This window comes from Microcaecilia unicolor, chromosome 13 (assembly GCF_901765095.1).
Source record: "Microcaecilia unicolor chromosome 13, aMicUni1.1, whole genome shotgun sequence".
Taxonomy (NCBI): domain Eukaryota; kingdom Metazoa; phylum Chordata; class Amphibia; order Gymnophiona; family Siphonopidae; genus Microcaecilia; species Microcaecilia unicolor.
The window spans coordinates 50,493,419-50,519,277 of NC_044043.1; the positions used below are offsets into that span (position 1 = coordinate 50,493,419).

At 47.6% G+C, this 25,859-nt stretch overlaps 1 protein-coding gene across 2 annotated transcripts in view; it reads left to right on the top strand.

Annotated features, from left to right (window-relative positions):
* SKA2 (spindle and kinetochore associated complex subunit 2) overlaps positions 1-25,859 on the top strand; it is a 47,593-nt gene that overhangs the window by 4,158 nt on the left and 17,576 nt on the right. For both annotated transcript variants that reach the window (XM_030222596.1, XM_030222595.1), the window contains exon 2: positions 21,658-21,747. In XM_030222596.1, coding sequence (XP_030078456.1) covers positions 21,658-21,747 — 90 coding nt within the window. The remainder of the gene's footprint in view (positions 1-21,657; positions 21,748-25,859) is intronic.

Here is a 25,859-nt window from a genome sequence, read left to right on the forward strand (position 1 = left end):
TCTGCTGCAAGTGACTAGGAAGGTAAAATTATGTCTTACCTGATAATTTTCTTTCCTTTAACGCAGCAGATTAATCCAGGATCCCTCCCTAGTTCAGCCGACGGTTTTTTCATTTTCTGCGCAGTGTGGCTATTTTTTCTTTCCAGGTTCTCTTTTGCAGAGTTCAGACAGATATGGGAACATGGAAAGGATTCCGATTTCTGGATCAAGTTGCAGTTATTTTGAAGTTCTTATTTGGTTCTCTGTTTTTCATAGTGAAGATGGTTTTTGGTTGTTACTGGTTTCATATTTTTGGCCTTGGCAAATGCTTATGAATGACATACTAACTGAGGAAGGAGCTGGCGCTGGCCGTCTGGCATCACTGCCTTTAGTTTGTTTATCTCTATCTCCACCTGCTGGTAGGCAGACTTAACCCACTAGTTCCTGGATTCATGTGCTGCTTTAAAGGAAACAAAAGTATCAGGTAAGACATAATTTTACCAACTCCTCAAACAGGCTTATCAGCCACTTGGTGCTCAGGCTTCTTTGGTGGTTCAAGGAGACCCTTCCTCTAAAAAGAGGAGAGTGGAGATTTTGGCTGAAGGAGACCATGTCTCCCCTCCTCCTGGGCCATCACAGGGGGGTGGCTTGGTTATCTGAGTATTCTCCCTTGATCCTTTGGAAGAAGGGGAGATAGTGGCAGATGAGGCTGATGACCCCACAGTGGTCCCGGTTTTTCGAAAAGAAGATTGCTGTTATTCATCAAGGCTCTGGAGGCCCTTAAGTACATGGAAGTCCCAGTCCCAGCAGCAGCTAATTCCTGAAGATGGCTAGCACTAAACAGCCACCTAGGTCCTTTCCATTTTGAGGCCATTCAGGAATTAATCGCAGCTTCCTTAGCGTCCCTCCGGACCGGACCAGGATTGGACTGATGGGTTGTGCTCGCCTACCAGCAGGTGGAGACTGAGAAAATACAGCCTGGTCCGGTCCGGAGGGACTAAAGGAAAGCAAATTAGCAGGTAAGATCTAATTTCTCCTCAATGGTCCTCTCCGAATGCCAGCTTGAAAGTGGCATTCTATATCCCGTCTTTATCCTATTTCTCCTGAGGAGTTGAGGTTGGTCAAGTTGGATTCACTGGTTACAGCTGTGACTAAGAAAACTACTCTTCAGTTGAGGGCGGTGTTGCTGTCGAGGAAATCCAGGATTGCAAGCTCTGAAGCTCTTTTGATGTAACTACCCTGTACCTGCAGGCAGCAGTCGTATCGTATGTGTCTCAGCTGGGTTCAACAAGCAGCAGATGCCTTCTCAGATTATAAGTCCTAGGGGACTTTAGAATTTTCTGACATGGAGGCTGGTTTGGCGTATTTGGTGGATTCATTATATGATGTGGTCAGGGCCCCGGCTAAACTGATGAACTTGGCAGTCATGGTGAGGCATTTGCTGTGGATGCTGTCTCCATTCAGCATTTGATGAAGCTCCTCTTTTGGGGGAAGCTTCTTTTTGGGGAGGATCTGGAGAAGTTGGTTAAGGTGTTAAGGGACTTCAAAACCCAACACCTTCCGGAGGATAAGCCTAACAGTTCCTCTAGGGCAGCTCAGGCTCAATACCGCTCTGGTCAGTCTTGAGCTTTTCAGACACCTAGGTATCGGCAATGGCGCTCATTTCACTCCGATAAGCACTGTTTAGGTCAGCCTGCCAGACCCTCTACAGCCTCCCGTTCTTCCCAGTGATGGGCTGCGGGTTCACTCTCCATCTTGTCTCAGAGGGGGATGGCTATCCTGATTTTTACGGAGGATAGGCCAAGGTTACTACAGACCAGTGGATATTGGACATTTGAGACAGCTACAAGTTAGTTTGTCTCCCCAGTCATAGGTTCTTTGGAGTCCCTCTGCATCATTTCTCACAAAAGAAAGGCCATATTAATCATGCGTTGCTCATTACGGGCCCTGGAAGCAGTAGTGCAATGCCTGAGAGGGGCCTGGGCAGATACTCCGTGTACTTTGTGGTCCCCAAAAGGATCCTTCTGTCCGATTCTCAACCTCAAGCAGGTCAACGGTTTTTTTGAAGCCAACGCATTTTTACATGGAAACTTTACGCTCAGTGTTTGCGGCAGTGCAGCCTGGAGAGTTTCACACCTCTCTATTTCTAAAGGAAGCTTATTTGCATATTCCATTTCGTCCTACAGATCAATCCAGAGACTTGTGGGTTATGTCCCTCAACCAGCAGATGGAGATAGAGAGAACTCCGAGTTTGCTATATGTGGTCATGTGCAGCCCTCCACAACTCAGTATTCTCTCTATGTAGCAGGTGGAGGGTCATAACCATTGCAGCTCTGTAGTGATCTGGCTCCATTCCCGTTCCTTTGGGTTTTGTTGAGCCTGTTGTGGGGTTGAGGGGGCTGTTAGCTCTGGCTATACCTGGTGGTTACATTCATAAACTGTACTCCGGACTAGCTTAAATATCCCATTATCATTTATTAAACAACATGTGTCCTTCACACCACTCTTCGATATTCACAACCACTCGCCAAGCATCATTCAAACCTTGTATGCCCTATATATAAACATACATTTTGACTTGTACATCATTTATAGTTCCACATAAGCTATAGACTTATTATTCTCAGTAAGTCCATAGAAGATCTTATAACTCAAGATATCCTTGAGCAACCCTGTTGTTCAGGGAACCTCATACAATGTCCATAGTCCAATTTATATTTCTAGTTCCATCTATTCTCACAAGCAATATAGGCACAGTTCAAAGTGAGAACGGGACGTTCTGCTCATGGAAGGCTGTCGAAAAAATGCTTGCGCAATAATTAACTTCAGCTGAATGTCTTTACTCATTCTGGTCCGGAGTTACTAAAGCTAGTCCGGAGTACAATTTATGAATGTAATTATTGAGCTAGTACTCTGATTATACAATAATACCCTAAGTGATTACCTTTTGTATACCTGGTGGTGCCAGGTCCCTGCCAGCCTCCCCAGTTACTTCTGTGTAGGGTCCGGCCCCTTTATTCTCTCCTGCCTCTTCTCAAGGTAAAAAAAGAAAAGCCTCGGGGCCGTCAGAGATTTTCCCTCAGACCAAATTGGACGCTGGACTGGTTGGTTCGGCAGCGCGGGGGAGGGCTGTGATAGATGGAGCTGCAGGGATGTCAGCTCCATCTGAATCGGCTAAGCGCTGCTCGCGTTGTGGGAACTGCAGAGCAGCATCAGGGGCATGCGAGGCATGTCTGAAGGAGCAGACAGCCAAGGAGGGAGTTCCCGGTTTGCGGGGCAGGCTGGTGTTCGGCGCCCCGCAGGCAGAAGCAGTGGGGGGGGGGGGCAGTGCTTACTCCTGCGTTCTCGGGGATGGACGAGTCTGCGATGCCATTTTCTCCGGAGTTTGTGTGGCTGATGCACAGAGCCTTTCAAATGAAAGGCATGGCAGGCTTCGGGACCGCAGACTTGCAGCCGGTTGTTCAGGCAGGTTTCTGCTGCTAATCAGCTTAAAAGGCCTTGTTTGGCACTATCCTGTACAGAGGAGTTGTCGGGTCCATCTGATAGTGAGGAAGGGCTTGGATCAGGGGAAATCCCTGCATGCGCCCTCGGAGGACCTGGAGGAGAGAGAGTTGCTGTTGGGGGAAGGGGATGACCCCACGGCAGTAAGACTTTTCCGGAAGGACAAGCTCCCCTCGTTTATTTTACAGGCCTTGGAGGTATTAAATATCTCCCCTCCAGATGCAGTTCCTTCAACTAGCGCGGCTCCCTCTATTATGACAGGGACTAAGGGTCCCTCTAGAGCTTTTCATGTTCATGAGGCTATGAAGGTACTGATTGCAGCACAGTGGGATACGCCGGACTCTGGCCTTAGGGTCGCGAGGGTGATGATGAGACTTTACCCGTTGCGCCCGGAGGATTTGGTATCCTTTAAGTTGCCGACTGTGGATTCCTTGATTACGGCAGTCACAAAAAAGACCACCTTACCCGTGGAGGGCGGTAGTGCCCTTAGGGACCCCCAGGACCGGAAACTGGAATCCTTGCTTAAGTCGTTGTTTGAGGTGACGGCATTATGCCTGCAGGCCTCAGTGTGTGGCTCTTATGCAGCAAGGGCTTGTCTTTCTTGGGTCCAGAAAGCTGCTTCGGCAGAAGAACTTTGACTTCCTGCCGGTTTTAGAGGCAGGGCTCGCATATCTGGCGGATTTGCTGTATGATGTGCTTCGGGCGACAGCCAAGGGGATGTCGTTGGCTGTGACCGCCCGCCGCTGGGTCTGGTTGCGGCACTGGGCGGCAGATGTGCCTCTAAGTCTCGTCTGGCTCGCCTTCCTTTCAAAGGCAAGCTCCTCTTTGGCGAGGAACTCGCAGCAATTGTTAAGGAGCTGGGTGACTCTAAGGGTCAATGACTGCCAGAGGATAAGAAGGCGAGTTTTCGCTCGACGCGTCCCCGTTTTCGGGAGGCCAAGCGGTACAGGCCGGGGCGTTCTGGCACCTTTCAAAGGCCTCGCTGCCAGCAGAAGCAGCAGTCCTTTCGGGGTGACTGCCGCCCCTCGTCCTCGGGACCATGGGTGCAGCAGGGCGCCAGAGGTCCACGATGATGGGGCCCTGGCCCATCTCTTTCCTCCCATCGTGGGGCACCTGTCCCTTTTTTGGGAAGAGTGGGCCAGGGTAACTTCAGAAGAATGGGTGCTAGATATTGTGCAGGACGGTTACAGGCTCGAGTTCGCACGTCCCGTACCAGATTTTTTTTCATGGAGTCCCCTTGCAAGGCTGTGGCTAAGCGGACGGCTGTCCGGAGAACGCTGTCAGAGCTGTTGCAGTTGGAAGCGGTGTGTCCGGTTCCTGTCGCCGAGCGGGGACAGGGTCGTTACTCCATTTACTTCATAGTTCCCAAGAAGGGCGGAACGTTCCGCCCGGTTCTCGATCTCAAGGCGGTAAACAAGGCCCTGAGGATCCATCATTTTTGGATGGAGACCCTACGCTCGGTGGTGGCGGTGGTACAGCCGGGGGAGTTTCTGACTGCTCTTGACCTCAAGGAGGCTTATTTGCATATTCCCATTTGGCTGCCGCATCAGTGTTTCCTCCGCTTCGCAGTGCTGGGACAAGACAGCTCCGCGGACCTTTTCCAAGGTGATAGTAGTTGCCGCCCATTTACGATCTCAGGGCATTTGGGTGCACCCGTATCTAGACGATTGGCTCATTCGTGCTCCCTCGCGCGAGGAAAGTGTTCGAGCTACTACCAGGGTGCTTCAGGTTCTGCGCTCTTAGGGGTGGGTCATCAGCACACAAAAGTGTCACCTCACTCCATCTCAGTCCCTGGAGTATCTCGGGGTCCAGTTCGACATGCGACTGGGCAGAATGTTTCTGCCGGAGAAGCGCAGGCTTCGCCTTCAGGATCAACTATCGTCCCTGTTGCGGGAACAGGCACCCACTGCTTGGAGTTATGTTCAAGTGCTGGGGTCCATGGCGGCGACTCTGGATGTAGTGCCATGGGCCAGGGGGCACATGCAACCTCTACAGTGGTCGCTTCTCAGTCGTTGGTCACCCTTGTCCGAGGATTATTCGCTAGTCCTTGCATGGACTTCGCGGGTGCGCTTCGCCATGCGCTGGTGGCTCTCAGCCCAGAGTCTACAGAGGGGTATGCCTCTCACAACGGATTGGGTGGTGATGATCACGGATGTCGGACTGGGGAGCACACTGTCTTGACAAATCGGCTCAGGGGATATGGTCTCGGAGGCAGCGTGGCCGATTAAATTTCTTGGAACTGCGGGCAATTTGTTTGGCGTTACAAGAGTTTCTGGCACTCCTGCGGGAGCAGGCGGTTCGAGTCCTGTCAGACAACGCGACAGCGGTGGTGTATGTGAACAGACAGGGGGAGACCAAGAGTGTCCAGCTCGCCAAGGAGGCGGTGCTGCTTTGCGCATGGGCAGAGAGGCATCTCTGTCTTATCTCGGTGGCACACATTGCAGGGGTACTAAATGTTCAAGCGGACTACCTCAGCCGAAATCAGCTGGATCCGGGGGAGTGGGAGCTTTCCTGGCTGGCGTTCGACCAGATTACGGATCGCTGGGGGGTTCCAGCGTTTGATCTTATGGCCAGACGCGCAGATGCCAAGGCCTCCCGCTTCTTCAGCAGGGGCAGAGAGTTCGGGGCCGAGGGCATAGACGTGCTCATTCAGTCCTGGCCAGAGGTTCTTCTGTATGTTTTTCCGCCGTGGCCAGGTGTTAGGCCGCATTGCTCGGCATTCAGGGCCGGTGATTCTGATGGCACCAGATTGGCCCAGGCGGCCATGGTATGCGGACCTGGTCCATCTTCTGATCGACAAACCTCTACGCCTGATGGTTCGGCACGATCTCCTGGTTCAGGGCCCAGTTTGCATGGAGAATCCTGGTCGCTTTGGGCTTACGGCATGGCTCTTGAGAGGGCATGCCTCAGGCGGAAGGGATATTCAGAGAAAGTCATAGGTACGATGCTGCAGGCCCGGAAGCGCACTACATCAGTGTCTTATGTGCGGATCTGGCGCACCTTTCTCTCTTGGTGTGCTTCCGCTGGGATTGCGGCGAAGTCGGCTTCTGTGCGTTATATTCTGGCCTTCTCGCAGAACGGGTTGGATAAGGCCCTGTCCTTGAGTTCCTTGAGAGTTAAGTGGCGGGTTTGGCATGTTTCAGAGGCCTTCTGCAGGGTTGTCCATTGGCTTCGCATCCTGATGTGGTGCGTTTTCGGGGTGTTATCATCTCCGCCCTCCGAGGGTTCCGGTGCTTCTGAAGTGGATTCTTAATTTGGTGCTGCTGGCGATGCAGCGTCTTCCATTCGCACCTTTTGCGTATGGTATCTTTGAAGGATCTTGCGTTGAAGGCGGTGTTTCAAGTGGCCATGGCCTCGGCAAGGCGTGTGTCAGAGCTACAAGCTTTGTCTTGCAGGGACCCTTTTCTCCGGTTCACAGAGGCCGGGGTATGCGTCAGGACGGTTCCGTTTTTTCTGCCTAAGGTGGTCTCGTGTTTTCATCTGAACCAGTCTGTGATGTTGCCAGCGTTTCGGGAGGCGGATTACCTGAACAAATTCCAGGCCCTACACTGTTTGGATGTGAGGCGAGGGCTTGTGAGGTATTTGGAGGTCACAAACTCCTTTTGGCATTCGGATCATTTGTTTGTGTTATTTGCTGGAGCTAGTAAAGGAAACATGACATCCAAGGCCACATTAGCTCGGTGGTTAAGGCAGGCGATTGTGTCGGCCTATGTCGGCTTGAGTAAGGTGCCTCCTATTCGTGTGAGTGCTTATTCTATGAGGGCTCAGTCTACATCCTGGGCGGAGTGTCATTTGGTTCCATTGGAAGAGATTTGCAAGGCAGCTACTTGGGCATCTGTACATACCTTTGTGAAGCATTATCGGTTGGATGTGGCGGCGCGACAGGATGCAGCGTTTGGGTCATCTGTGTTGGCCTATGGGGCTGATGTGTCCCACCCTACTTGAGGATTGCTCTGGTACATCCCACAAGTATCTGGATTGATCTGTGGGACGAAATGGAAGGTAAAATTAATTCTTACATGATAATTTTCTTTCCATTAGTCCCAACAGATCAATCCAGAGGCCCTGCCTGATTCTGGTATTCCTGAGGGTCTGTGGTTCCATTTGTTTAGTTTCAAAAGTTCGGTTCGTTTGCATCTGTTTTGGTCTATTGGAATTTAAGTACAGTTATATATGAAATACACTTCGTCAGTTTCAGCGAGTCAACGGTGGAGCACTGCAGTGGCAGTTGCGTGTTGCGTTCTTTAACCTTAAGAACGGTGGGAGAGGCAGGATAGTGTAATTTATTTTGTATAAGGATGATGTTCTGCTTTGGTATCGTCATACTGAGTTGTGGAGGGCTGCACATGACCACATATAGCAAACTCTGAGTTCTCTCTATCTCCATCTGCTGGTTGAGGGTCATAACCCAAAAGTCTCTGGATTGATCTGTTGGGACTAATGGAAAGAAAATTATCAGGTAAGAACTAATTCTACCTTCCCATTTGGGTTCTCATCAGCGTTTTCTTCGCTTTGCAGATCTAGGGCAGCACTTCCAATTCAAGGCTATGCCCTTTGAGCTGTCAGCCCCAGGACCTTCTCCAAGATCATGGTGGTGGTGGGAGCATTCCTGTGCAAAGAAGGGGTCAGGGTACATCCTTACCTAGCTGACTGGTTGATCATAAGTACATAAGCGTTGCCATCAAGCTCGGCATCTTGTTTCTAACAGTAGCCAATCCAGGTTACAAGTACCTGCCAAGCAAAACAGTACAATACATTTTATGCTGTTTATCCTAGAAATAAGCAGTGTATTTTCCCCAAGGTCATCTTAATAATGGCTTATGGACTTTTCTTTTTACTATCCAAACCTTATTTTTAAATCCCGCTAAGCAAACTGCTTTTACCACATTCTCTGGCAGTGAATTCCAGAGTTTAATTACACGTTGAGTGAAGAAATATTTTCTCCGATTTGTTTTAAATTTACTACTTTGTAGCTTCATTGCGTTCCCCCTAGTTCTAGTATTTTTGGAAAGAGTAAACAAGTGATTCACGTCTACTTGTTCCATTCCACTTGTTGTTTTATAGACCTCTCAGCCGTCTTTTCTCCAAGCTGAAGAGCCCTAGCCACTTTAGCCTTTCCTCATAGGGAATTCGTCCCATCCCCTTGATCATTTTTGTCGCCCTTCTCTGTTCCTTTTTTTTAATTCCACTATATCTTTTTTGAGATGCATTGACTAGTGCATCTTCAGTGTAGGAGATCGTCACCTCCAGGGTGATATCTGTTTTCTAGTACCTGGAGTGTGATTCGATGTGTCTTAGAGGAAGGTCTTTCTACTGGAGACCTAGAGAGACGAGATTCAGTCGCAAATTGAGTATGTTGCAGGATCCAAAGCCATGCACCTGGAATTATTCCTAGGTGCTTGGGTCTGACGGTGACTCTTGAGGTGGTGCCATGGGCCAGGACATGCATGCAGCCTCTTCAGCTTTTCATGTTGTCCCATTGGTCTTTGATGCTGTCCTGTTGGTCTTCGATGTCCCAGGATTACAATCTGCATCATCTTTGGTCGCCTGCAGCAAGGAGCAATGTGTCTTGGTGGCTCCACTCAGACAGTCATCAAGGGAGTGCCATTGGTATCACTGCCCTGGATGATGGTGGCTATGGACATCAGGACTGGAACAGGAGGACTGAAGCTGAAGGCAGGCAGGACTGGAACAACAGGGCTGGAGCTGAAGCTGCAGGCAAGACTGGAACAGAAGGACTGGAGCTGAAGCTGTAGGCAGGCATGCAGGACTGGAGCAACAGGGCTGGAGCTGAAGCTGTAGGCAGGCAGGGCTGGAACAGACGGGACTGGAACACAAGCTGAGGGCAGGCAGGACTGGAGCAAGCAGGAAAGAAGTACAAGAAGCACACGCAGACAAGAACTCGTCTGAAGACCTCTGTTGCAAAGGCAAAGCAAGTTTCTAGGCGCTTTATAAAGGCATTTACTGATGATGTCATGAGTAAGAATGAGACTTGGCAGCAGGAACACCAAAGCGAGGCTTGGCTACAGGAACACCAAAGCAAAGCTGGAATGCTGGAACATCAGAGTAGGACTGGAATGATCTCTGGAACATGTTTGGGGAAACAGGGAGAAAGCAGTCCACAGCAGCCACAGGGCCTGGTCACCGGGAGGAGAGATGAGTGTAGGCATGGGATACAGCCACAACCGTGACAGCTCTAGGCATTTTGCAGGGCTCTCTTGGCCTTTCATTCAGATCCACCTCTAAGGCAAACCGGTCCGGATATTGTCAGATAATATTTATTTATCATATCACGGCGGTGGCCTAAATCAACAGATAGGGTGGCACACGCAATGCCCACGTGGTTGAGGAGCCTTCTGCTTCATTCAGTATAATTGAATTTGCTGCTCCTCTCAGCAGCTCATATTGCCAGGATGATGAATGTGTGGGCAGATTTTCTCAGCCAGAATTCTGTGGATCTAGCAGAGTGGGAGCTTACTGAGACTGCCTTTTGGCTAGTAACTCAGAAATGGGGCACTCTGATTTTGGATCTCATGGTGTTCTACTACAGTGCCAAGGCTCCCAGGTTTTTCAGCAGAGGTGTGGTTCAGAAGGGCTAGATGCTTTGCTTCAGCCATGGCTATTGACAGGTCTTCTCTATGTCTTCCTGCCAAAGCCGGTGATAGGCAGGGTGCTACACAGGATCATGCTTCATCTGAGGCAAGTGATTCTGTTGCCCTGGATTGGCCAAAGAGGCCTTGGTATACAGATTTGGTCTGTCTGATGGTGGACAAGCCTCTGTGCTTGCCTTCTGCATGGGCCTTCTTTGTCAGGGTCCAATTCAAATGGACAATCCGTCCTGCTTTGGTCTTATGGTCTGGCTTTTGAGAGGGTGAGGTTGAGAAAGAAAGAGTATTCTGATTAAATTACTGCTACCTTACTGCAAGCGCGAAAGTGCTGTATCTCATCAGCCTATGCCAGGGTTTAGAGAACATTAGAGTCCTGGTACTTTCAGCGGGTGATTTCGCCCTCACTCTTCCTTGCCATAGATGTTGACCTTCTTGCTGAAGGGCTGTTAGATAGGTCTGGTGTACAAATTGCTGAAGGTTCAAGTAGTAGCTTTGGCTTGTTTTCGTGGTCAGCTGCAAAATTCTTCTTTGGTCACACATCTGAACGTGGTGCATTTTTATTTTTGAAGAGGGTTAGTTGCTTGAAGCCTCCTATACGGTTTCAGTGTCCGTGTCCTGAATGGAACCTTAATTCTGTTCTTTGAGCCTTAGGGCTCCCTTTTGAGCCTCTTAGGCTATGTTGAAAGATCTGAACACTGAAATTGGTGTTTCTAGTACCAGTCTCTTCAGTGCAGCACATTTCTGAGCTCTAGGCCCTCTTCTGTAGGGACCCTTTTCTCCGCTTCTTGGAGACTGGGGTCACGATCCCCACATTTGCCTTCCTTTCTACCCAGGGTTGTGTTGTTCGGGTTGTATCCTTTTCATTTGAATCAGCCATTGTTTGTTCTGTCATTTCAGGAGGAGGATCCCAAGGAATCCTACAATTTCATTATCTTGATGTTCGCTGAGCACTACAATATTTTCACATCACAAATTAGTTGCGTTGCTACAATATCTTCACATCACAAATGAGTTTTGTTGCTCAGATCACCTCATCGTTCTCTTTGGGGGCCCAGCAGCCTCTACCAGGTACTTCTTAGCCAGGATCAGGTGACCCTCAGGGGGAGGAATGCTGGCTTCGGCCTAACCCCTGGTAAGCCTTTTCTTGGTTGAGAGGTGCCCAGCTCTCCCACCGGTTGCCTTCTCAGGTGCCGTGGAGGACTTGCAGCTCATCTGCATATCCTCGGAGCCTTCGCCGGAGTGACTCCCAGGTCCGTTCCGATCCACTCGGGGCCTCTGCTCAAGGTGCCGCGCGCCTAACGGCGCGTGAAAGCTTTCCTTCTAATAAGTTCTGGGAGAAGAGGATATTTCTCTGGTAAGTGAACAAATTTTGCTTGTGCTTTCGGAACTTGAAGATTGGGGTTTAAAGGAGGAACTGTAAGTTAGTGATAGGCTGATATCCTTGATACTTTAGCAAGTTTTAAATTACGGAAAAACTCAAAAACACTAGGATGGAGTCAGCAGTCCAGCAGCGAGAGGGGTGCTATCCAGTCTTTTGCATTGAGTGTCATATGTATGATTATCTCCCAATTAGTGAGGTGTCATATGTGTGTGCCCGATGCAAAGAGCTCCTAGCTCTCAGAGAACGTGTCCGTTCTCTTGAGGCTAGAGTAGCAGACTTGATGGAGCTGAGGGAGACAGAGAGGTACATAGAGGAGACCTACAGGGATGTTGTAGAGAAGTCCCACCTCCAGTCAGGTAGCCCCTGTGCTACCTTGGAGGAGGGAGGTCTCCTAGAAGGAGAGCATCACCCTGGTGAAGTAGGAAGTACTCCTGTAGCCAGGACCTGCCCACCAGGGGATGTATTATCCTTTCGCACCGAGGATATATCTCCAAATGTTGCCCGGGAGGGAAAGGTTAGGACAGCTGTTGTACTGGGTGATTCGATCATTAGGCATATAGATAGCTGGGTGGCTGGTGGACGTGAGGATCGCCTGGTGACTTGCCTGCCTGGTGCGAAGGTGGCGGACCTCACGCGTCACCTAGATAGGATTTTAGATAGTGCTGGGGAGGAGACGGCTGTCTTGGTACATGTGGGTACTAATGACATAGGAAAATGTGGGAGAGAGGTTCTGGAAGCAAAATTTAGGCTCTTAGGTAGAAAGCTAAAATCCAGATCCTCCAGGGTAGCATTTTCTGAAATGCTACCTGTGCCACGCGCAGGGCCCAAGAGACAGGCAGAGCTCCAGAGTCTCAATGCGTGGATGAGACGATGGTGCAGGGAGGAGGGCTTTAGATTTGTTAGGAACTGGGCAACATTCTGGGGAAGGGGGAGCCTATTCCGAAAGGATGGGCTCCATCTTAACCAGAGTGGGACCAGGCTGCTGGCATCGGCGTTTAAGAAGGAGATAGAGCAGCTTTTAAACTAGAAATGGGGGGAAGGCCGACAGTCGCTCAAAAGAGCATGGTTCGGGATAAGGTATCTTTCAAAGATATCACCACAACAGGGAAGATAGAGTATCCTGATAGTGAGGTTGCAAAAGAGATTGTAGTAGATCGGGTATCTTTAAATAACAATAAAAATCAGACAAAAGATTGCCAATTAATACTGTCAAGTACTAAGCATGATGTACTTAGGAACAACAAACATAGTTTGAAATGTCTATATGCGAATGCCAGGAGCCTAAGAAATAAGATGGGGGAGTTGGAATATATTGCACTAAATGAAAAATTAGATATAATAGGCATCTCTGAGACCTGGTGGAAGGAGGATAACCAGTGGGACACTGTCATACCGGGGTACAAATTATATCGTAGTGATAGGGTGAATCGGATTGGTGGAGGGGTAGCATTGTATATTAACGAGAGCCTTGAATCAAATAGATTGAAAATTCTGCAGGAAACAAAACACTCCTTTGAATCACTGTGGATTGAAATTCCATGTGCAAAGGGGAAAAGGATAGTGATAGGAGTGTACTACCGTCCGCCTGGCCAGGACGAACAGACGGATGCGGAAATGTTAAAGGAAATCAGGGACGCAAACAAACTGGGCAACACAATAATAATGGGGGATTTCAATTACCCGCATATAGACTGGGTTAATGTAACATCTGTACACGCAAGGGACATAAGATTTCTTGATGAAATCAAGGACAGCTTCATGGAACAGCTAGTTCAGGAGCCGACAAGAGAAGGAAAAATACTAGACTTAGTCCTTAGTGGTGCTCATGATCTAGTGCAGGGGGTAACGATACGAGGGCCGCTTGATAACAGTGATCATAATATGATCGGTTTTGATATTGGCATTGAAGGAAGTGAAACTAGGAAATCAAGTACGCTAGCGTTTAACTATAGAAAAGGTGATTACGACAAAATGAGAAAAATGGTAAAAAAAAGACTGAAAGGAGCAGCTCGCAGAGTAAAAAACTTGCATCAGGCGTGGATGCTGTTTAAAAACACCATCCTGGAGGTTCAGGACAAATATATTCCACGTATTAGAAAAAAGGGAAAAAAGACTAAACGTCAGCCGGCGTGGCTAAACAGTAAGATAAAGGAAATCATTAGAGCCAAAAAACAATCCTTCAGAAAGTGGAGAAGAGAACCAACTGAAAGTAACAGGATAGATCATAAGGAATGCCAAGCCAAATGCAAAGCGGAGATAAGGAGGGCAAAAAAGGACTTTGAGAAGAAATTAGCGTTGGAAGCAAAAATACATAGTAAAAATTTTTTTAGATACATTAAAAGCAGGAAACCGGCCAAAGAGTCGGTTGGGCCGCTGGACGAAAATGGTGTTAAAGGGGCGATCAAGGAGGACAAAGCCGTAGCGGAGAAATTAAATGAATTCTTTGCTTCGGTCTTCACCGAGGAGGATTTGGGGGGGACACCGGTGCCGGAAAGAATATTTGAAGCGGGGGAGTCGGAGAAACTAAACAAATTCTCTGTAACCTTGGAGGATGTAATGGGTCAGTTCAGCAAGCTGAAGAGTAGTAAATCACCGGGACCTGATGGTATTCATCCCAGAGTATTAATAGAACTAAAAAATGAACTTGCGGAGCTACTGTTAGAAATATGCAATCTGTCCCTAAAATCGAGTGTAGTACCGGAAGACTGGAGGGTAGCCAATGTTACTCCGATTTTTAAGAAGGGTTCCAGAGGAGATCCGGGAAATTATAGACCGGTGAGTCTGACGTCGGTGCCGGGCAAGATGGTGGAGGCTATTATTAAGAATAAAATTGCAGAGCATATACAAAAACATGGACTGATGAGACAAAGTCAGCACGGATTTAGTGAAGGGAAGTCTTGCCTCACCAATCTAATGCATTTTTTTGAGGGGGTAAGCAAACATGTGGACAATGGGGAGCCGGTTGATATTGTATATCTGGATTTTCAGAAGGCGTTTGACAAAGTGCTGCACGAAAGACTCCTGAAGAAATTGCTGAGTCATGGAATCGGAGGTAGGGTATTATTATGGATTAAGAACTGGTTGAAAGATAGGAAGCAGAGAGTAGGATTGCGTGGCCAGTATTCTCAGTGGAGGAGGGTAGTTAGTGGGGTCCCGCAGGGGTCTGTGCTGGGTCCGTTGCTTTTTAATGTATTTATAAATGACCTAGAGATGGGAATAACTAGTGAGGTAATTAAATTCGCCGATGACACAAAATTATTCAGGGTCGTCAAGTCGCAGGAGGAATGTGAACGATTACAGGAGGACCTTGCGAGACTGGGAGAATGGGCGTGCAAGTGGCAGATGAAGTTCAATGTTGACAAGTGCAAAGTGATGCATGTGGGTAAGAGGAACCCGAATTATAGCTACGTCTTGCAAGGTTCCGCGTTAGGAGTTACGGATCAAGAAAGGGATCTGGGTGTCGTCGTCGATGATACGCTGAAACCTTCTGCTCAGTGTGCTGCTGCGGCTAGGAAAGCGAATAGAATGTTGGGTGTTATTAGGAAGGGTATGGAGTCCAGGTGTGCGGATGTTATAATGCCGTTGTATCGCTCCATGGTGCGACCGCACCTGGAGTATTGTGTTCAGTACTGGTCTCCGTATCTCAAAAAAGATATAGTAGAATTGGAAAAGGTACAGCGAAGGGCGACCAAAATGATAGTGGGGATGGGGCGACTTTCCTATGAAGAGAGGCTGAGAAGGCTAGGGCTTTTCAGCTTGGAGAAGAGACGGCTGAGGGGAGATATGATAGAAGTGTATAAAATAATGAGTGGAATGGATCGGGTGGATGTGAAGCGACTGTTCACGCTATCCAAAAATACTAGGACTAGAGGGCATGAGTTGAAGCTACAGTGTGGTAAATTTAAAACGAATCGGAGAAAATTTTTCTTCACCCAACGTGTAATTAGACTCTGGAATTCGTTGCCGGAGAACGTGGTACGGGCGGTTAGCTTGACGGAGTTTAAAAAGGGGTTAGATAGATTCCTAAAGGACAAGTCCATAGACCGCTATTAAATGGACTTGGAAAAATTCCGCATTTTTAGGTATAACTTGTCTGGAATGTTTTTACGTTTGGGGAGCGTGCCAGGTGCCCTTGACCTGGATTGGCCACTGTCGGTGACAGGATGCTGGGCTAGATGGACCTTTGGTCTTTCCCAGTATGGCACTACTTATGTACTTATGTACTTATGTACTACTTGTTGGATCAGGGAGGCTATTGCTTTGGTTTATTTACTGGCAGGGAAATCTTCTCCCCAGTTTCTTCAGGTGCACTTGACTAAAGCCCAGTCTGCGTCATGGGTGGAGTCACACACTTTTTCTCTGTAAGAAATCTGCAGATTGGCTATCTGGTCTTCATTGCATATATTTTCCAGACATTAATGTGTGGATGTTTCAGCACAACTGTTTGCTATGTACGTTTGAGTTTTTTTATGTGCCGCCTTTCAGAACAAATCAAAACGTTGTACAATATTAACTGGAAAATGTTAAAAGAAGGCTATTTTGTAAAATGAAAAGCCCAACAGTACATACCACACATCTGTATTCGTCTGCTGCTGATGACAAGGAAGTTAAAATTATGCCTTACTGATTTAATTTTCTTTCATTTATTCACAGCAGATGAATCCAGGTCGCCCCTCCCCCATCCCTGGTTGGCTGATGTCTGTCTATTTTCCTGTGTTTCTCTGTTTAGCTTGTTGCTGTTCTTCATTGGTTATTGTTGGTGTGATTTAAATGGGGAGAGTTTTCTTTGAGATGGGAGTCAACAATTGTTTAATTTGTTCCTTTTGCTTTTTGTTATGAGAAATACCAACTGGCCAAGAAGCATACCATCCTATATCACAGAATTCAGTGCTCTCTATCTCCACCTGCTGGTAGATGGTTATAACCCACATGTGTGGATTAGTCTGTTGTGACTAAAGGAAAGAAAATTATCAGGTAAGGCAGGATTTTACATGTTCTCTAAGTGCACTTGGAGAGGCAGCGGTCTTTTCAAATATACACACGATAAAAATAAACAGTACTAACCCAGCAGCTTCTTTGTGTAATTGTTCTGTTTTACAAACCTAGACATGCAAGTGCCACCAACTAAATGGTGAGGCTGCAGGGTTTTTTTTTATCTTCATATTGGGGGTAGAAATAAAAGGGTATTAAGGAGAATTACTCCCTTACTCTGTTGTCAAACACTAGCCAAAATGAGCACTTTTTATCATCTTTACTTGCATTTTGAGGTTCTGTAAAACTCAATGGGGAAACTTTTTCCCTATAAATGTATTCTCCGTTTTTATAAAGGGAATATAAATTTTTGTCTCACCTAAGGCATGTCCAAACCATGTCCTCACCATACCCTCTATAAACCTCTGCATAATGTGGATCTCTCCTTCCTCCAACTCTATCAGGATTTATTATCTGCCTTGATGAAAAGATTCGTCCAATAAATAGTGATCTGAAATCACCATTTATTTAAAAGAATTTGTGTGACACTATTGGGGGCATTCTTCTGTTTATTTTTATATTACAAGTATTGTGTTTAATCAAGATACAATGCAAGATACCTGTTTCCTATCAATGCAGAAGCACTTATACATAAGTAAGAGGCACTAAGTAGTCCAGTATTAACTCTACATTAGGCAATTAGTGTGCGGTAAGTGCGGCTCATTAACTACAAAATCCCTTCCATATTTATTTCTCTGCCCATGCTGTGCCCACTGAGACACACGCTAACTGCAAAAAAACCCCACTAAGCCCCTTAAAGCAGCTCTATGGTAGTGGTTAACACAGGGTAAATTGGAAGTGCTTAACAAGGCAAGGGCCCCTTTATGAAATGAGGTCTTTCAATGCATAATACAGCTTTTTATTTTATTTTATTTTTTAATTATCCTCTTGAGCATGTTTTTTTTTTTTTTTTTAAGAATCTGCTGGGAATATTTGTAATCGGAATATAACTTTTCTTGAATGAAATCTGTCCAGTGCCCTTTTTATGTTGTACTACTAGTGACCAAACACACAAAGCAGTGCAATGTTAAAAGGGCATTGGCCAGTGTCACTGTCCTCATGTTTTGCTGTTAAACTTTTCAAATGAGTTAATTGATTACCAATAATATTGTGAATAGCTTTATTAATTTTGGTCATATTAGTTTTTATAGAAATATATATATATTTAAGCAGATGCATATAGGGTTTTTGGATAACTCTTTCATTCCTGTAATGGTTTTTTAATGGTGACTTTTCTGCTAACGAATGCTCTGACTTTATTGCACTACTGTACTTTACAGCTAGCAGTGCAATAGTAATGTCAAAGCATCTGAAAGCAGAGCATGCAGCAACAGTTCTATGGCTGACTCCTCTCTGGAGGTCTTCAGATCAAACTAATTACTTTTGTCTGGTGGGAAGGGGGGTGGAAAGGGGAAGATTAAAGCTGTCCTGGGGTTATATGAAACCTCACTGCTTGAGTTTTCTATTTATAGTATATAAGCTTTCAAACTAAAAGAGGAGGTGGTTTGGGGGAAGATTCACTAATGCAACAGATTCTGGATGGTTTATGTATTTTGTCTGTTTTATATAGATGGATATTAAAAACAATACAATTGTTTTAAAAGTAAACTGATTACTTTCTTACAACTCTCTCCCCCAAATCTATAGTTCCTTAGCAGTCAGCAACCTGAGACATTTCCAAAGACAGGGAAACCTGTCACCAAACCGCAACCAAAGGAGGCCCTGGAACCGGCTCTCTCCCTGCATCCAAAATGGCACCCGCCAAACCTCCGCTTCATCAGCTCCTCCGGAGCCTGTATTTGGCGCCCTGGCCCCACCTGATCACGAATCAGCTGGTTGCCTGCTTCGCACCCCGGGCGCAGATTCTGCTGCCGCCCGCCCTTTTAAAGGCGCGACAGCACCAAAATTATCTGCCGCCGGACGGGAAGCCGCCCCCCCGGAGGAGCCCAATAACGGGGCTGCCGGACCCACGACCCGATCTGGTCGCTCCTGTCCCGCCGCCGATCCTCCTTGCCCCGGAGAAACCCGAGGGCAGGAATCGCAAGCTCCAGACACTGCTCTCCAGTTCCCACACCGGGAGCAGCGCTTAACCGATTCCGACAGGGCTGCCATGTGCCCAGTTGTAAAACAGCACAAGAACCTCCCCACCCGCTACCGATATCTTCCTCGGTTCGACTTGCAGCAAAATACCTGGTTACTGTGAGTGCCAGCCTAACACACAAAATGTGTGTTTAATAAACCGTCCTGGTTTTTTTTTTCCAGGAGATTAACTACTCACATGCCCCAGGAAAGGGACCAGCGGGGAGGGGGGAGAAAGGGAGGGACCTGGCACCACCAGGTATCCCTGCTCAGCACCTAGCGAGCCCTCAACCCCGAAGGGAACCTCAACTCATCCCGAGGGAACGGGCGAGGAGTCCCAAAATCCAGAGCTACAGAGTTATGACCATCCACCTGCTAGGTAGAGAAAATACTGAGGTTTGGCTGGCTGCACATGACCACATAAAGAGCCTCAGAAGTTCTCTCTATCTCCACCTGCTGGCAGAGGGACATAACCCACCAGTCTCTGGATTGGTCTGTGGGACGCTATGGAACAGGCTTTCTGCTTGTCAGAAATAAAAGGATGCACAGAGAATAAACCAATAAGAAAAAATACAGAAGTACAAGAATGAGACTGAAGGGCTCACCACCTTCCACCTGCTGGAGACTGAGATTACTGGATCTTTCTCTGGCTGGCAAGGGCTCTTATTGGCTCTCTCTAGAGTCAGTGTTTTTCTCAGTCTCCACCTACTGGAAGGCGTGCACAACCCATCAGTCACATTCTGGGCCGGTCCGGAGGGACTAAAGGAAAGCAAATTAGCAGGTAAGGCCTAATTTCTCCTACTTTGTCTTTTCGTGTTTGATTTCAGATCCAATTTTTTAAAATCTAGATGATTTTCATATATACTATTTGCTGTAGAAGGAGCACTACAGTTATAAAACAATAGCTAGTGTGTTACAGAACTTGAGTTAATTTTTAAGGAAGAGACACTTCAAGTTGAAATACATTTCAGACTCAAGGAAGGTATTGCTGAAAGTAATGAAGTAATTAGAGTAATACAGGCCTTGACAAATTTTCATCAAATCTAGGATCAGTGGTGGAGACTTCTTTCACTTTTCTCTTTCCCTACTCCTCCAACATTGGCCCTAGTGAAGTTGGGGGGGGGGGGAGGGAGGGGTGGAATCTCCTCCCAGATCAGCAGTAGTTCTTTTAGAAACTAAGGACCCAATGTACAGAGACAGCTGTAAAATATGGCTGCCTCTGTAAAATTTAGTGAGTTGCAAACAGCGACTGATGCACAAAGAGAATTACATGCAAATGATCTGTTTGCGACTATCAAATAAACATTTTTATTATTTCATTAAGAAAACCTGATACAGCTTGCATGAGGATATTCTTATTGCAGGGTGATATCATCTGATGCAGCCTGGCGAGGTAAGTACTCCCCAGTGTTCTTTGTGTTTGGGAGTATCCCACTGCGCATGCACGCATCTTCCCGCCTGCTGTTGTCACATGTGACCAGCTCAGTCCTGGGTTTTTCACAGAGCAGTGTGGACACATTTTGCTTTTTTTTTCCCCCCTCACACAGCTTGTCTTAGCGTGTTCCTTCATCACAGTTGCTGTGTTTGTTTTCATTATGTGTGAGTGACTGCACAAGGCTAGTCTCCCTCTCTCTTTTTAAATTTCCTTTAGTCAGGTTTTTTTTAGCACTTCAAGTTTCTTTGTTGGCCCACTAGTCCCCCCCCCCCCCCCCCCCCCCCCCCCCGTAGTCCTTGGGAATGGGTCTGGGGCTTTTTCGTCAAGCTGTTTTCTAGGATATGGTAAGAAATACAGCAAACTCTCTAAGTGGTTTTAAAGAACCATGTCCCTTATGGAAACTCATAAGTAGTGCCTGCCATGCCTGGCGCCCAATCATAATCCCTCTTCTTGTAAACTGTGTTCACAGATATCAAAAATAGGTATTAAAGGTCATAAAAAGTAGTGTGTGAGAATTTTTGGCTCTGAAAAGTTCGGTCCATTAACTTTGGTTTCAGAGAAATCGGTCTCTGTGTCTCTGGGAGCTGCATCAACAGAGCCTCTGTCTTCTTGACATCAAGTGTTGATAGCGGTTGCCCGGATCGGGCATCCTCTGATTTCCCTTTCAAGGGTGAGGAAGAATTTGTCGTCATCCTTGAAGCCACGGGATTTCAATGCCATGCATCGGGCAGAGGCCAAGGAGCATCTGCATCAGTCCCTCTTGAAGCACAGTATCAAGATCAAAAATATTGATATCATAGATACCCCTGATGTGAGGGCTGTTCACCATCCCAGGAACTGGACAGGCCACGACTGCCTTCATTTGAACCAAGATCAGATTATTAATACCCCAATGACTTTGAAGGGCATGACCTCTCCAGCCTTCATCTATGGCAGTCCTCAAAGAGCAGCTCAGGCCATTCTCCAGGAGGAGATGGAGTGACTGTTTTCCTGGCAAGAGGCTATGGCATTGAGGGTGTTGGTGCCGGCTCTTCAGGGGCTCCAGCCTATTGAGGAGGCCCGTGCATTGCCTGTGGGCATCATGTTTGACAGCGAGGCCTCAGGGCCAGTCTGCACCAAACTGTTGATCTCTAGCTCCTTGGGGGAGGGGAGCCTCCTCAGGGAACCAGAGATCCCTGGTGTCTCAATGCCTCTATTCCAGGCCTGACCAGGGCATCAGCCATGCAAGGCAGGTAGGGCTCAGATACCCGCAGGTTAGTATTTGCATGAGTCTGATTTCTGATGCTCATGGGTATTTGAGGAGGCACCAGAGGTCCTCTTGGAGGAGGATCGTTTGGTTTTCCCTCAGGCCCATCTCCTTCTCCACATGAAAAAGTCCCTTCCTACCTGTGGAGTTGAATTCTGTCAGCTGTTGTAGTAGACTGAGCTGGTTCCATACAGTGGTGGGAAGATTTGTACATATATGATGGGATGCTTCCAAAAAAGAACACTGGGAAGCACTTACCATGACAGGCTCCTTTGGATGTCACTCTGCAGTAAGAATGTTCATCCTGCTGTCCTCATGCTACAAGTGATTCTTTTTTTATTTTTTTTCTCACTGTTAACATTCAACAATGTTCTTGGTTTTTTTTTACATTTTTCAGTTCCAAAAAGCTGAATGTGATCTGGATTATATTGAACAGAAGTTAGAGTTCGAAATTAGGAAAAGCCTCCCTGATAATTCAGTAGAACAAGTAAGTATAAATATGTAGGTTATTCTAATATACTGCTGTAATAATAATGACAAGTAATGCAGCAATTTTATATCCAGGAAATAAAAAATGGTTTGACATAATCCCCTGCTGGTCCGTAATTGGCCAGAAAAGTCTGTTTAGGTTTTGCTATTTATGCACCTCCCACTGTTCACTGACCTCTCTATATCTAGAAATGTACGTAATTCAGCAAGGGACTGAAGTTGAGTGCATGTCTGACTCAAGCAGTGTGAAGAATGAAGTCTAGAAATCAGTTGGAAGCATGCAGCTTAGAAATGCAGAACATTAGGGCTAGAAACTTGTGCACTAGGGGGTTTTATATGGTAACTGGAAGTATTTTACTAAGAAGTTTAAAATTTGTGTTGAAGATGGAGAGAAAATGAAGCTGTGGGAACCGTTGGTATTAGCTGTGTAAGTATTTCCAAAATAAAGATTCAGTGGAAGCTACCTCCTCTTTATAAACATTGAGCAGGGGGGCCACAACTGTTGCATCTTGGGGGGGGGGGGCGGTTTGGGGAGGGGCTTCCAGTATAGTCTGACACCATGAGCTTTATTCCACATCAGATCTGTAATTTACAAATGTAACAAAACAAAAAAAAAAACACCACCACCTTTCTCAGTGTCTGCTCAACTTTTCTGCACAAGTGGGTTGTTACCCCTTCCTATCAGCAGGTGGAGGTAGGGAAAAGACTGATAGTGACATCACAGGTATAAGTTGTAGTGCCCCTTGGAAGATTCCAGTATTTTTTTCTACCTTCAGCAGGCGGTAGGTTACTGCTCGTGTCCTTGAGTCCCTGGCCTAGCTGCTTTGCTAGTTACAACCGCACAGTGTGGTTGAGCCTAAGGGCTGCTCCGTGGCTTGCATATTTGTTCCATGCTTAATCGAACATGTAGTTCCTTAGTGTCCCTCCGGACCGTCCCAGGATTGGACTGATGGGTTATGCACTCCTTCCAGCAGGTGGAGACTGAGAACTTCTGACTCTAGAGAGCCAATACGAGTCCTGGCCATGTGACCTTAGATTCAGTAGCAGGTAGAAGGAGGTGAGCCCTTCAGTCTCTTCTCTATACTTCTCTCTTTCTTCTTTAAAGTAAAAAAAAAAAAATTAAAAAGGCAATTCTGTGGGGAAAATCTGTGTGGTAGAGGCTGAGGTCCGCAGGGATCTTCTTGAGCCTCGGGGGTGCTATACTCTTTGATTCCGGGTCCCTCCCCCTCCTTTCCTCCTGTTTCCTCCCACTTGTGCTTGCCGCGTTTGACTGAAGTTAAGAGCTCAACCCTTTTGGCGGAAGGGTGTTAGAGCTTAGGGAGAGGCAGCCACATTCTAAATAAAAACAAAACAATAGTTCTTCTCTCAGTGCAAACGAGCAGGGCAGCTCCGTCATCGCCTTGGTGAGCGGCACTTTGATTTCCTCTCTCTGTTGGTTCTTGCTTGTTTAAAAAAAAAAAAAAAAAAAAAAAAGGTAGCGTTTCCCTTTCTTGAGCCATGCTATGGCGGAAAAGCTCAAGTGTTGTGTTGTCTGTCAGCAGAAAGGGGTCGGTGCGACCGGCGTACAAGTTTTGCACGACTAGACCCCAAGGCTGGTTCTTCCATATCGGCCCCTCCAGCGGCTCCGTCGGCTTCCGCTGTCGAGTCAGCCAGCTCTCCTCTCTTGGTGGGAAAAGCCGCCATTTTGCCTGTGTCTGGCAGCAGTGAGGACCGGGCTATTCCTTTTCTTGCCCCAGTTGGCAGAGAGTTCAGCTGTGGTACTTCCACAATCTTTGGGACCCCAGGAGGGAGGGTCTCCCCCCCATCCCGAGTTTCTCCTCCAGATGTACCAAACATTTTTGTTAAAGAAATCAGGCACTGGGGCTTCTCCTTTGGGGGGGGGGCACCCTCACCAGACAGCTCCTGCAAAGAGGGCTAGGGGATCCTGGGACCAGGAGGGCCAGGCTTCAGATCCAGATTTAGACATGTCCTCCCTGGAGGAGGTTGAAGGCCTGGAGGAATGGCAGTTGGAGGTTCCTGTCTGTTCAGAGGCAGGGGCAGACTCTGTGCTCCTGGGAGAAGATCCTTCGGTGGTCAGGATATTCTATAAGGAGGATCTTCAGGAACTTATTTCTTTAGTGGCCTCCACCCTACATTTTGAGGATTAGCAGCCTTTGGCTCCTGAGGTCCGTAAGGTGGATTTGCTGGTCATGGGAATTAGACATTCTGGGAAAATTTTTCCTATGCACCAGGACATTAGGGATATCACGCAGGCTCATTGGGATGTGCCGGATTCTCCTTTTCACCCAGCCAGATCTATGGTGCTGCTTTATCTGGTTCTGGTTGAGGACAGGTCCCTTCTTAAGGTCCCGTGGTTGACGCAGTGGTCTCGGCTGTCACAAAGCACAATACAGTCTTGGTTGACGGTGGCATGGCCCTTCAGGATGTCCAGAATCATAGGGTGGACGCTGTCTTAGAGTAGTTTTGACGTCTCTTCCTTGGTGGTACAGGCAGCCATCTGTGGTTCCTTGGTGGCTAGGGCATGCTTCTGCTGGGCTGAAAGAGTCTTCGTTAGGGCTTTGGATGATTTGTCTTCCATAGAAGCTGAAGTGGCCAACATTGAGATGGGTTCTGCCTTCTTGACGTCTTATTTGTTGAGAGCCTCTTCTAAGTCCATGGCCTTTGGGGTTGTAGCCCGCCATTCTCTTTGGTTGAGAGGTTGGTCTGCGGATGCAGCCTCCAGGTCTAAGCTGAATAAGTTTCCTTTTAAGGGATCCTATTTGTTTGGGGACGAATTGGATAAGTTAGTCCGTAGTCTGGGGGATACGAAGGTCCCTCGCCTTCCGGAAGATAGGCCTAGGACGGCTAGTTGAGGCTCTCTGCTCGGCCGAGGACGAGGGCGTGATTTTCGCTGTCGGTTTGGCAGAGGGGCTCAGTCCCAGAGGTCTAGGTTTTTCCAAAGGACTCTGATTCTTTCGAGGTTCCTGCCTTGGTAGCCGGGAGTCCAGTGCCTCTTTCCAGTCCCCTTCCCGTTCAACCCAATGAAGATGTGTGGGTCCCTCCGCTGATCCCGATGGGAGTGTGGCTGTCAGTTTCTTCAGAGGTGGGCCTAGATTACCACCGATCATTGGGTGTTAGAGGCTATTCGTGACGGGTACGCCTTAGAATTTGCGTGGCCTCTTTCAGACGCCTTTCTGGAGTCTCCCTGCTGGTTTTGCCTCAAGGCTGGCGCGGTGCAGGACACTGTATTGAGGCTTTTTGATCTTCAAGCTATTTGTCCAGTGCCTCCTTCAGAAGTCAGACCAGGCTGTTATTCCATTTACTTTGTGGTCCCAAAGAAAGAAGGTTCCTTTTGTCGGATCTTGGATCGCAAGGCGGTCAATTGTGCCCTCAAAGTCACCAGTTTTTGCATGGAGACCCTTCAGTCCATGATTGTCACCCAGAATTTCTGACGGAGGTAGATTTGACAGAGGCTTATCGGCACATTCCAATCCTGCCCATACATCAGAGGTTCCTTCGTTTTGCGATTCTGGGTCGGCACTTTCTGTTTTGGGCACTTCCGTTTGGTCTGGCTATGGTGCCTCGCACTTCACCAAGGTTGTGGTTGTGGTGGTGGTAGTGGCAGTGCTCAGAAAAGAGGGCATTATGGTTCATCCCTACTTAGATGACTGGCTAATCAGGGTAAAATTGTATCAGGGGAATTTACAGGTCACGGCTCAGGAGGTCCAGTTCCTGCAGTCCCTCGGCTGCGTGTTCAACTCTGCCAAAACCGTCTGGTGCCGTCTCAGTCCCTGGAGTACTTGAGTGTCTTTCGACACAGCACGAGGTAGGATTTTTCTTTCTTAGAACAGAATTCTCAAGTTACAATCTCGTATTCAGGGATTGTTGCGCAGGCACACCCCCTGTGCTCGGGAATATCTGCAAGCGTTGGGCTCTATGGCGGCGACAATAGAGGTAGTGCCTTGGGCCAGGGCACACATGAGATCTCTCCAGACTTCCCTCCTGTCCAAGTGGTCTCAAGCGGACTCTCCTTCTGGTGAGTTTGCCTCTTATGGACCCAGGAACGCAGCAGTCTCTTCTGGTGGCTGCGTACAGGCAATCTGACCAAGGGGATGCAGCTGGACACACCGC